This window comes from Betta splendens, chromosome 7 (assembly GCF_900634795.4).
Source record: "Betta splendens chromosome 7, fBetSpl5.4, whole genome shotgun sequence".
NCBI classification, from domain to species: Eukaryota; Metazoa; Chordata; class Actinopteri; order Anabantiformes; family Osphronemidae; genus Betta; species Betta splendens.
In genome coordinates this window covers 1,931,713-1,943,270 of record NC_040887.2, presented here as the reverse complement: position 1 = coordinate 1,943,270, position 11,558 = coordinate 1,931,713, and the positions used below count along the sequence as shown (strand labels likewise).

General features: G+C 50.4%; 1 protein-coding gene across 19 annotated transcripts in view; it reads left to right on the top strand.

Annotated features, from left to right (window-relative positions):
- The window catches only part of LOC114858257 (membrane-associated guanylate kinase, WW and PDZ domain-containing protein 1-like), a 59,183-nt gene that overhangs the window by 39,456 nt on the left and 8,169 nt on the right, over positions 1-11,558 (top strand). For 10 of the 19 annotated variants that reach the window (XM_055510424.1, XM_055510426.1, XM_055510419.1 and 7 more), the window contains 10 exons: positions 1-45; positions 490-528; positions 1,716-1,788; positions 1,878-1,984; positions 2,823-2,945; positions 3,193-3,378; positions 3,588-4,199; positions 8,507-8,541; positions 9,631-9,892; positions 11,289-11,380. The exon at positions 1-45 is cut by the window's left edge and continues 38 nt beyond it. In XM_055510424.1, coding sequence (XP_055366399.1) covers positions 1-45; positions 490-528; positions 1,716-1,788; positions 1,878-1,984; positions 2,823-2,945; positions 3,193-3,378; positions 3,588-4,199; positions 8,507-8,541; positions 9,631-9,892; positions 11,289-11,380 — 1,574 coding nt within the window. The remainder of the gene's footprint in view (positions 46-489; positions 529-1,715; positions 1,789-1,877; positions 1,985-2,822; positions 2,946-3,192; positions 3,379-3,587; positions 4,200-8,506; positions 8,542-9,630; positions 9,893-11,288; positions 11,381-11,558) is intronic. The other 9 variants (XM_055510422.1, XM_055510429.1, XM_029155245.3 and 6 more) reach the window with 5 other exon arrangements.

Below are 11,558 nucleotides of genomic sequence, written 5' to 3'. Positions count from 1 at the left end.
GTCGAGACAAAGCCTCCAGGGCTCTTGAAGAGTGTGATGATGATGGTAAGCTGCCACACATCCTTCACACAATAACAGTATACATTCACACGTCTGTGTAGTGGTTCAGGAGTCAGCAGGTGGTGATTCAAGGCTCTGACAGGGAGTTTGTTATGTGACATTACTGATTCAGCACAAGCTGTTGATTTACTGGTAATTATGTTTGCTGTGCTTTCAATAGTTAATTTTGCGTTTCTTCACAGCAGTTCAGCCATAAATAATGACTCGCTCCGTTCATAAGTCTTTGATAAGGTCCAAACCACAGCTGACAAGCTCAGGGTTTTTTGCAAAATTGCACCATCAAGTGGAGGAAGGGGAAGTGGCAGCCGGGCTGTTGTACTGTGTCACACCAGACTAAGGAGCCTCTGTTCTTTCATTTCCCTCCATCCACACGCCACCTCTTCTCCACCATCTGCCCTCGTCCCTTCCTCACTTCCTTCCACCTTGGAGAAGAAGGGATCCATGCGGAGGAACTGGAGAGTGATGTTGGTGAGTTTGATTGTTTGGGGTTGATCTGATCAGACTGTTTAATCTAGTGATGAGCACACTAGTTGAAGGCGTTTTGATCCTGTGCTGACAGACGTTTAGCTGCAGTGAGTGCTGGACATTCACATCTACTAAGAAAATATGTATGAAGTTTCAGGACTTATGGAGAAACACATGTCTGGAATATAAACAACTAACGTGTGATTATTCTCCAAAATGTCAATCATAAAAGCAAGTAAAGCTGGTTTATGTTCAGACGCATGAACGAAACCATTTAATGTAAACCTGACGTATAAACCGTCTCCGTCTTTTTAAAAGGAGGCTTTAATGTTGGTGGCTTTCGGTTATGGTCCATTTTTTGTTGTGTCCCTCTAGACTCGCATGCATCAGATCTGCTCCATGGCTTTCATTTCCTCTATATGTTTCTGTTCAAAGCTCTGCCGCTAGTTCTAACGTGTGTAAACCAAACATAAGGCCTCTGTAGATATTTTGGGTCATTTACTTGTTGGTGTAATAATAACAATATGCTCCTTCCTCAGTAGATGACGGTAACAGGAAGCATGTGTCTTAGATGCGTTTGAATGTCTCATCCTGGGGTTGGTACATGTACTTCATAGCCTGCAAATGGCTCTTTTCCCTGTAATGGAATCGGAGCTCAGTTTCCAACGCGGCCCTGGACGTCTGGCTGTAGGCCTGTTATTATCGCTGCCTGCTCACATGCAGACAGTCTGCAGCTATTGATTGTGAGATCCAGTCGGTCGTAATGGTGTTTACTGGACTCAGGAGAGGCCTGCAGTAACATAAGGCGGTAATGTCTTTGGTTGAAATCAAATACAGTGAGGAGACGTGAGAATCCCACATCCTAATGTCAGATTAACAGGCTTCATGTGTCCACCTGTTACTTTACTGTTCGCTCAGACGTGTGTCCAGCTTGAAAAACACAGTTCATGACTCTGTTCCACCAGAATCATCTGCATCTGAGCCAAAACGCTGCACGTTTACTAAAGCAATAAAACCAAGACGTAATGAAAGTACTTACCCACACAAATAATGAAACCAAGGTGGTGCGATTCACAAATATTACACTACCTGATCTCCTTCTTAAATCAGTGAAGAAAATAAGTATGACTACCTTTTGTGTGGATGCTGATGTCAGAGGTTAAAGGAGTTTCTCTGTGTAAAGTCTCCAGGCCTCTGTTTTCCAGAGCTGCCTCCAGGATGGGAGCGGATCGACGACCCGGTGTATGGAGTCTACTATGTAGAGTGAGTTCTGGTCTGGAGTTCTGAGTCACACATGAAGCCACGTGGCCTCTGGAGCTCACTCTCACCAGTCTCTCCCTTGTGTGTCCCAGCCATATAAACAGAAAAACCCAGTATGAGAACCCAGTGGTGGAGGCGCGGCGTCGGAAGCTCCTGGAGCAGCAGCCGCAGCCTCCAGAAGGTGAGCGGTATATCCGAGGTTCGTTTCCTGCCCTGGCGCGGCACCATTTCTTTCTTTCTTCGTGTCTGTGTGTCGTGTCTTACTGCTCCGAGGTTTGGGCCAGAGAGCGTCTCTCTGAGGCACTGATTTCAAACAACATGTGACTCGTTATTTGCAAAATTGTACCAGTTGTTTAAAACCCCACTCAAAATCTGGCCCAATCCTTTGCGTTGTCTTTGGTGTTTAGGCTTTAATTTGTATGATTTAAATCTTATCTGTTGCTCATTGTTTTATATTGTACTGTATCATTTGAAAGGTTTTCACACAGTGACAATAGAGACGAAGGCGCAGGTTATCTTATTGTAATTGGAGGCAGCGGCTCAGTTTCTGGGCTCCGTCAGCAGCTGGAGCTGCTGCTATTTTCATCCAAATTCATGAACGGCTCCTTCTAGAGTCAACTCTGACATGACACGCATCATTTTCATTCAGTGTCACCTCCTCCTCCTGAGGACGCGATTATTTCCAGTGTCATCCATCATCCTGTACCTGTGTAAATCCAGTGTCGACGCAGTTCAAATGTTACCTGCTGCTAATGACTCAGTGTCCAACGCACGCTGTTGACAAGAACATACAGTAGTCACTAAACCGTCTTATTGTTTGCATGTTGCCTGTTTCATGGTTCATACTGAAAACACTGTACACACTATAAAACATTGTAGCTGCTGAGTAAATCAATCAAACTGCTCAGATTTAATATAAACCTCCTGCAGAGGCTTCAGCTGCTTTGTGTCTGTCTTACGTGTGCAGCGTTTGAATACACTTCTTGGTGAAGTGTGTGCACATTAACACGCGTGTGACTGTGTCTGTGTCTGTACAGAGTGGATTGAGGAGCACTCATCAGCAGCAGCTCCACTGGCAAACTATGTCCCGAACCACCTGGAGACCTACCGGGACCCTCAGGTCCCGTCGGCGCTGTCTTCTGGACCTGCAGGAGTCAAACGTAACCTCACGCTTAGAATCTAGATGTCTGTTTGTATCAACACACTGGAGATTCCAGCTTTTACTTCAAAGTATAGCTCACAGATATTTCTTAATGCAGAGTGAGGAGCGAACACACTCCTCCCTCCCATTTTCTCAGCTTGCACATATGCAGATTTAAGGATTCAGTCTACAAACTGTGATGCAGATTTGACAGATTATCATCGTACCTAAAATGATTGGTGGGCTGCGTCTCCACTCGTCTACAGGGGGGAAACCGTTCTTCACCAGGAACCCGGCGGAGTTGAAAGGAACCTTCATCAACACGAAGCTGAAGAAAAGCCGCCGCGGCTTCGGCTTCACTGTGGTCGGAGGCGACGAGCCCGACGAGTTCCTGCAGATCAAAAGCCTGGTTCTGGACGGACCTGCGGCGGTGGACGGCAAGATGGAGACAGGTGCAGTAGAGCTCCACGGTCCACAGGGGGCGCTGCTCCCACTCAGCACAGCTGTGCATCTCCTGCTCAGGCTGCTTACGCCCCTCATCATCCTGCTTCATTCAACTGAACAGTCACACTGCATCCTGTAGCGCCAACAGTGTCACATTTGATCTGATCTGTAAAGATCTAAATAACTACTGTAACGGAGGCCTTCTCTCCTGGCGCAGGTGACGTGATCGTCAGTGTGAACGACACCATCGTGCTGGGTTACACCCACGCTCAGGTGGTGAAGATCTTCCAGTCCATCCCCATCGGCTCCATGGTGGATCTGGCCCTGTGCCGTGGCTACCCTCTGCCCTTTGACCCCGACGACCCCAACACCAGCCTGGTGACCTCGGTGGCCATTCTGGACAAGGAGCCCATCATCGTCAACGGACAGGAGACGTTCGACTCGCCGTCCAGCCAGGCCGGGCCCATTAACGGCATGAGGGAGGCGCGGCCGCACAGCCCCTCGGTGGAGGTGGCGTCCAACGGCTCGCACGGCTACTCCAGCGACGTGGTGACGCTGGCCTCGTCCATCGCCACCCAGCCCGAGCTCATAACCATCCACATGGAAAAGGGAGACAAGGGGTTCGGGTTCACGATTGCTGACAGCCTGACAGGAGGAGGGCAGAGGGTCAAGCAGATCGTGGACTACCCGCGCTGCCGCGGCCTGAAGGAGGGGGACATTCTGATGGAGGTCAACAAGAGGAACGTCCAGAACATGAGCCACAACCAGGTGGTGGACCTGCTGAGCAAGTGTCCCAGGGGCAGTGAGGTCACCATGCTGGTGCAGAGAGGTACGTGTCACAGCCGGTCGGCCGCTGTTACGTGACGGACAGTGTTTAGGCTTAAACAGCAGTGTAAAGAGGCTGGATGGTGGGTGGAGGAGGAGGGGGTTATGAATGAACGCCATGAATGAGGCCTCACTCGTTCACTCGTTACCTCTGCTCATCTCATACGCTGGTCTTTGTCTGGCTTTAACCTGCTCGCTGCCGTGCTCCGTTCATGTTCTGGCCTGGAAGGACCACAGGATAATGTTTGTGTCACTGACCCTGTGGATGCTGAACGGGCCTCGGGCCCTCGTGTGGGTCCGGCCTCCTCCGTGCTCCCCCCCCAGAGTCGAGGTGGCAGCCTGGGCTCTGCGCCCTCCTCAGCACCACTGATGCCCCCTAATGAGCAGACCCGGGCTGGGTCAAACGCTATGTGGGGACCTGGTTGCCGTAGCAACCACCAGGCCAGACACCGTGGGTGACAGCAGTCACCTGTAGGAGCAGGTGGAGGAGCCTGAGGAGCTGACGTGATGATTGGCTGAAATTGCTGCACACAGAGTGAATCCACTCCTGTAATTTATTGGGCAAAGTGCTTTAATAAGAATGAAGGTTTGTTTTCCAAGACCATATTATTTTAGACGTTTTTTTTATACTAAACAGGCAGCGTGAGATCATTTCCTCTGGGAGGTTGTGATGACAGTTTTGCCCCCTTTACTGATTAACTAATTAAGTTTATAATTGAATCTAAAATGCACAAGACAAATGACTTGGTTAAAAATAGTCATTATTGTATCTGTCGGTGGAGCTGAGGCTTGTGCTTGACTCTCTGTCCTTTCTGTCTGTAAATGATGTGGTGACCTTTCAAGTCGCGGCCAGCAGCGCGCACATAATCATTCACAAACAACAATTACGGGAAGTAAGACGAGCGACTTAAAGCAGATGAGAGGAGCGAGTGGAGGATGAGAAGCTGGAGGAGCAGGGATCGTGTTGTGAGGAGCTAGAGGTGGAGGATTAGAGGCCATATTTGCTGAAAGTGCTAGAAATTCAGCAGAGGGAGCACAAATGAGAGGACCGGCTTAGAGGAGGAGGAACAAGGTGGAGCTCAGCTGGAGGAGAAGCCTTAATCTGTGACTCACGGAGCTGCGCTGTGACTCAGAGTCAGCACAGTCCGTTATCAGGAGACAAGGTCAAACAGACAGAGCTCTGGCACATGACAACGTGTTCTCTGCAGTGGATCAGTGGAGTCGCTTTCATAGTGAACACATCCATGTAAAGGCGCGATGCAGCTTAACGCACTTAAACAGAAGCAAACGTTTTGTTAAACTGCAGCCGCCCAACGCAGGAAGCATGAAGTCAGCAGCGAGTCTCAGGATGCTGGTGGCGAATCTTAGACAGATGCACAATGAGCTCAGACACCTGGAAGTGAAAACGTCTCCAATAAATCAAATGTGTTTCTAGAGCGTGTTCTTTGCCATCACCTCTGGAAAAACAGAGCAGGGAGCTGGAATACGTCACGGTTCCCGGTACAGCTGGTTCCAGGTCAGTCAGGGTTCCACATACAGCTGGTTCCAGGTCAGTCAGGGTTCCACATACAGCTGGTTCCAGGTCAGTCAGGGTTCCACATACAGCTGGTTCCAGGTCAGAGGTGAGCGGCGGCACAGACTGGACCGACTGTAGCATCAACAGAGGTTCACGCGTCTTCAGCGCCTGCGCTCGCTGTGACACTGAGCTTTATTAAAGCTTCATCCGTCTGCAGGCTCCGCCTTTATGACACAACCAGGTGTCGCATCATCTGGTTGTCTCACACACAACGCGCTCCTCCGTCAGTCCAGCCACGGATCCTCCATCTTGTCTTTCTATCGGTGTTGCTATGACAATCGTGCACAGCAACTCTGTCCCCCGAGAGAAAAAGAGAAGGCGAAGAGAGGAGGAGATGGAAGGTAGAGAGAGAGTCAAATAACGAGGAAGTGTGAGAAATATGGAGTAACTACAAGACACAGAAGAAATAGGCCCAGAACCAACGTTCTCCACGAGCGACAGTAACTGTGAATGGAGAAAAGCATTGGCTGCTGTTAGTCACTTCCACCAGCCACGCGTCCAGTCAGCGAGGTTCTGCTGAGAACTGAACCACACACGCTTCTACGTTCATGCTCGTTTTGATCCTTCGCTCACTTCACCGTTGTTCTGCGACGTTCCACTGTTTGAAACCGTCTCCTGGAGGAACCCGCTTCCTCCTTTTCTGCTTAGAGCCACTTTAGGCCACAGCGCTGCCAGCGTGTCTGGATGCTAATGATGCCGCCTTCGTCACCGCGGTGTTGAGGCTTTTTGGAGCAGCTTTACCATCATTCAGCAGCTTGAGCAGAGAAATATGAGGATTAGGGCACGGCTGCATAATGTAAATGTGCGCGCTTGCATATTCGCGCTGTGCTGAATGACGCTCACCTTCCTGCACAGCTGCCTGCGCTCCTGCTGAATATGCATCGCCTTCATGCATCCGTGCTCTGCGTGTGCAGGAACATGCAATTTGTGAATTCCCTTCAGCTGCTCATAAATGTTCCATCCGTCCAGATTAGATCAACGTCGCGTATACATCACCGCCGCGTCGCCACGGCGACACCGCGTCCTGCATGAAGATGTGTTCACTGAGCGTCATGTAAATCAGGCTTGAGCTGCGCACACGTTGGGGTCGAACCTCAGCTCCTTGACTCTTCATTCCAGTTCACTTCATTTATTAACCATATGGTCACAGCTAAATTCAATCCCAACACATTTACTGCTTATTATGTTGACATTTTTCAAACAACCTTTGAAAGTCTTCAAAGTGAAAGCATTGCTTGCCTCCACTCTGTAATTTCTGTCTTCAGGGTCACACAACCTGCAGTTGCAATTGCAACTGGTTATTGACATCTGACCTTCCTCTGGCCTCTGTGTCCTTCCTGGGTCACACACACTCCCTTCCATAAAAACATCCACTGGCAGCTGGGATGTTCTGGTTCCTCCAGTAAATGGCAGCCTGTAATATGAGAGAGAGAGAGAAAGGGGGGAAGGGAAAATGGAGAGGATAAATTATGAATCGTGTAGAGAGAGGGGCTTTGCTGCAACAGAGAGTTTTAACATTTAATGATTTTTTGCCAATGCAGCAGAACGAGCCTAAGATGGATGCTTGAATGTTGTTGCATGTGTTAATGTCACCAGGACATTGGATTCATTCTCCCAGTAGGCTTTTCCCTGTGCATGCTGGGTATCGGGCGCTGTGGGAAGGATGTGGTTTGGTTTCAGCGCCGTCTGCAGCAGAATGAGGCTGTAATGGATCAAAGGCTGGACGGCCGCTTATGATGGAGTCAGGCACCTTTACAAATGTACACGCCGCTGCTGTATACAGAACTACTTGATTGCCGTGGCAACGCCAACTCTTTGTCCCAGTCGTGCCTTATGTAGAGTATTTCATGCATTCACTCGTCTATTTTTGTCTCGACATACTGAGCCGTGGTTCCTGGCGGGAAAGAAGCTTCAGGAAGGAAATGACTTACTTTGGAAAGTGGCACATTTAGTGTGTGTGTGTGTGTGTGTGTGTGTGTGTGTGTGTGTGTGTGTGTGTGTGTGTGTGTGTGTGTGTGTGTGTGTGTGTGTGTGTGTGTGTGTGTGTGTGTGTGTGTGTGTGTGTGTGTGTCAGGTTGGCTGAATAAATATATGGTAATGTGTCTGAGGTTGACTTTAAGGATGTGGGAAAACTGTTTGGTTGGATTGTGAATGATTCCCCAACTCGCTCCCCTGATAACTGGCTTCCAGTATGAATATTTCATTAGCACAAATGAGATTGAGGTGACTCTACAGTATGTTAACTGGTATTTGAAAGAGCGGGAGAGAGAAAGAGAGAGATCGAGCAAGTGATGGTTCACAGAAGATGCAGAGGGGGAGGGAACAAAAAAAGCAGGCAGAGAAGATCTGGTTGTAAACCTTAAGCAAGCAGAGCGGAGGAAGGAGCTGCGGTGGCTGGAGATGAGCTCCGTCAGGCACAATCCTGGGATTTGCATCGATACCGAGCTCCCGCGTCTGAGCTGCTGATAGTGGATTCTCCTGGAGGTGACCTGCAGTCGGAGCAGCTGCTGTGGGCGGCGAGCGTCGAGCCGAGAGGACGGAGACGCGGAGCACGAGGCTCAGCGCTGATCCGAGAGCAGCGCTGATCCGAGAGCAGCGCTGATCTGAGAGCAGCGCTGATCTGAGAGCAGCCGCAGCAGAAGAGCGCCCGTCGCTCCGCTTCTCAACACGCGGGACGAGCGAGCACCACCGCCGGTCATTAATGCTCTCTCTGTCTCTTTGCCGCTGCTTTGCAGGAGTGGTGCCGGCCAAGAGGAGTCCGAAGCTGGTGGTGAGTCCTGTCATGTTCATGTTCTGCTCCTCTCTGTCGGTGCTATTTAAAGAACACGCCACACAGATGATGTGTGACTCCAGAGCTTCAAAAGCTGCTGTTTTATCCCATCTTCTCCTCCTTCACTTTGACTTTTGCCACAGGCTTCTTTCATTGTTTTCATTTTCCATGTGTTGTCGTGTCTTTGTTCGTTCTCCCTCCATGGGTTGTGTCAGGGAAATGTCACGCTGTCAGACCACAACAAACGCCCGCCTCGCCTCCATTTTAGAGCCCAAACGCTGGAGCCGCTCAAACGCTCTATGCACGGAGGACTGTGCTGCCTCAGTCCATTAGACGGGTCTCCGCTGATCAAGTGGGAAATCAATTTTCATGCCCGTTGTCTTCATTACGAAGCGTTGCTGGAATATTTGCCCCTTCATCTCGTTCAGCGACGAGCGAACGACTCAGACTCATTCACGAGTCTTTTATTCACGTCTGGAAGGAAATCACCGAGTTGTCATTTTGGTGAACTCTCAATGTCAGTTATTGCAAAAATGTGTTACAAAAAATGGAGAAAAGCACAATAATAATTATTTCTGCAAGAATTGTGGAAGCAGAACAGAGTGGGACGTGTGCGCGTCACAGGCAGGAAACCTTTAGAGAAGCAGCTGTTGCAGATACTTAAACTCCTTTCGTAGCGTTAGGATTTTTTCTCTGATGCAGAGATCTTGAAAATCACTTTAAAGCCGCGTTTTACACGACCCGCTTTCTGTGGAGACCAACCTTGCTTTAGTTTCCACGCATCGGACCTTTCTGCCATAAACAAAGAGCCCTTGGATTCGTGGCGGCAATATCTTTGTTCATTAACATTCCCTCACATGTGGGTCTTTGTGTGGCAGCCATGGAAACCAAGTCCCTTCTCCTCAGCCTCCAGGAGATGCTCTCAGCGTGAGATGTGTCTAAAAAAGATGACCTTGAGTCCTTTTTCTTGCTCGTCCTCCATCAGCACGTTTCCCCATCACTCTCGCACAGACTCGCTCCTCTGCCCTCTCCTTGCGTCCTCTGCTGCCGTACGCCTCATGAAGCTTCTTCTGTGTTCTGCCCACCCAGCACCAGTTGGAGAGGAAGGACAGCCAGAGCAGCTCCCAGCACAGCGTGTGCAGCCACCGCAGCGCCCACGCCGACTCCCCCAGCCACCCGCCCCCCGCCATGCCCAGCGAGGCCGCGGCCCCGGCCCCCACGCCCGCCGCCCCCACCCAGCCCCTGCCCTGCCTGCCCCCCCACGACCCCGCAGACGGCACCTTCACCCTCCAGAAGAAGCCGGACCCCTTCAAGATCTGGGCGCAGTCCAGGAGCATGTACGAGAGTCGGCGTGAGTAGCCTCCGTCTTTTGGCATGTAACGATGTGTGAGTCACGCAGGTCTCCTTCAGGTCCATCTGCTCCGAGTCCACGTCCACTGAGGTTTGAGTCACTAAAACTCAACACTCTGCTGGTAGATGATTATGAAATAACAGCCTCCTCCGTTCTCAGGCTTCAGATCAGGAGTCTTTCTTCGCGTCTCCCCCCTTGTGTTTGCTGGATGTTGTTTTTCAGGCCATCGGTGGAGTAAACCCTCCACGATGCTCTTCTCTTCGTTATGACGATCACAGATGCTCCTACCTTCACACCATCTTTGATCTGGCCAACTGTTTCTTCTGTCGTCCAGCACTTTGATCTGGAGTTTTGCTTCTTTTTAAGATTTTGGCTGCATGGCACCGTTTATAACTCGCAAACATTATATTATCAGCAGCCAAACAGCTTGACTCATGCCCAGCAAAAGCAAAAGTGGAACACTGGGGAGCAGGCAGCATCTGTGAGGATCCTCAGCATCACTTACAGTCATGGCTGAGTCTGACAGCCACGGTTTAATGCTGTGTCCAACGCAGGAGGCTGCATTGAAGGGTCTGTGCTGTCACTGCCGGTGACCCACAACAGGTCTTTGGATCTGTTTCCAGCTGTCGGTTAATATTGGTGGAGAATCCAGGACGGCTGTTGGTAAATGTTAACTGAGCCCAGAGATGCTGCTTTAAACTGTGGCTGATTGGAATATCTGCGTTATAAGCCCTGAAGGAGCTGCAGCTCCTTTGGGTGTGAGTAGAGGAGGACGAGACCCAGCGAGTGCAAAGAGGAGGGAAGGATGTGTCTGACGCGTGTTCGTGTTCAAACCTACAGCGCAGGTGAAGTGAATAAAGCCTCTTCACGGCTCACAGCTGTTCCTCTTACTGCTACTTACTGTAACTTTGATCACTGCTCCATAGGCGTGGGTCAGTGCCACGCGTGGCAGGCGTGCACACTGTGGGAGCGGCAGACTGGCACCGAACCGCCCGCGTCCTCCAGTCTGCTCCGCACGGCGCCGTGGAAACGCTGAGACTTCACAGATGTTAGGAAAAGTTCAGTCATAGATGAGGGTTAAAAATAGCAGGCGGCCGCGCGTCGCTTCTGCGACTGCAGTTGTGTGACGCGCTCACAGCAGGGGGCTCGGTGCGAGAACAAGCACCAATCTGCTCAATGAGGCGAAGAAAGCAGCAGCTGCCGACGGAGAGCAGCCCCTCATTGAGCAGCAGCTACAACTGGATGTGCATTTGTGCTGAGTTGGGATCGTCACCTGTTGATTAGAACACGCGTCCACAGATTAGCCGACATGTGAGCTGACGCATGGCCGCCTGCGGGTCTTTGGCAGGTCGGCTGCTGCAGCTCCATCCTCTCATTGTTTCTTCCCGTGTTTCAGTGCCAGACTGCCAGGAGCAGGACATTTTCCTTTGGCGGAAGGATACAGGCTTTGGGTTCCGCATCCTCGGTGGAAACGAGCCCGGGGAACCTGTAAGTATCCCTTTAAGTATCATAATAAGGCTTCAGCTTCTAACCATGATGTGGTTCCTCCTCACTACTCTGCTCATTCATGCTTCAGTGTTTTCCTTCGCTCCTGTGTTTAAACCCTAACGCATCACTCTGGCTCCAACTGTTCTCTCTGGAGAAGCTACAGACAGCTTGTTAGGAG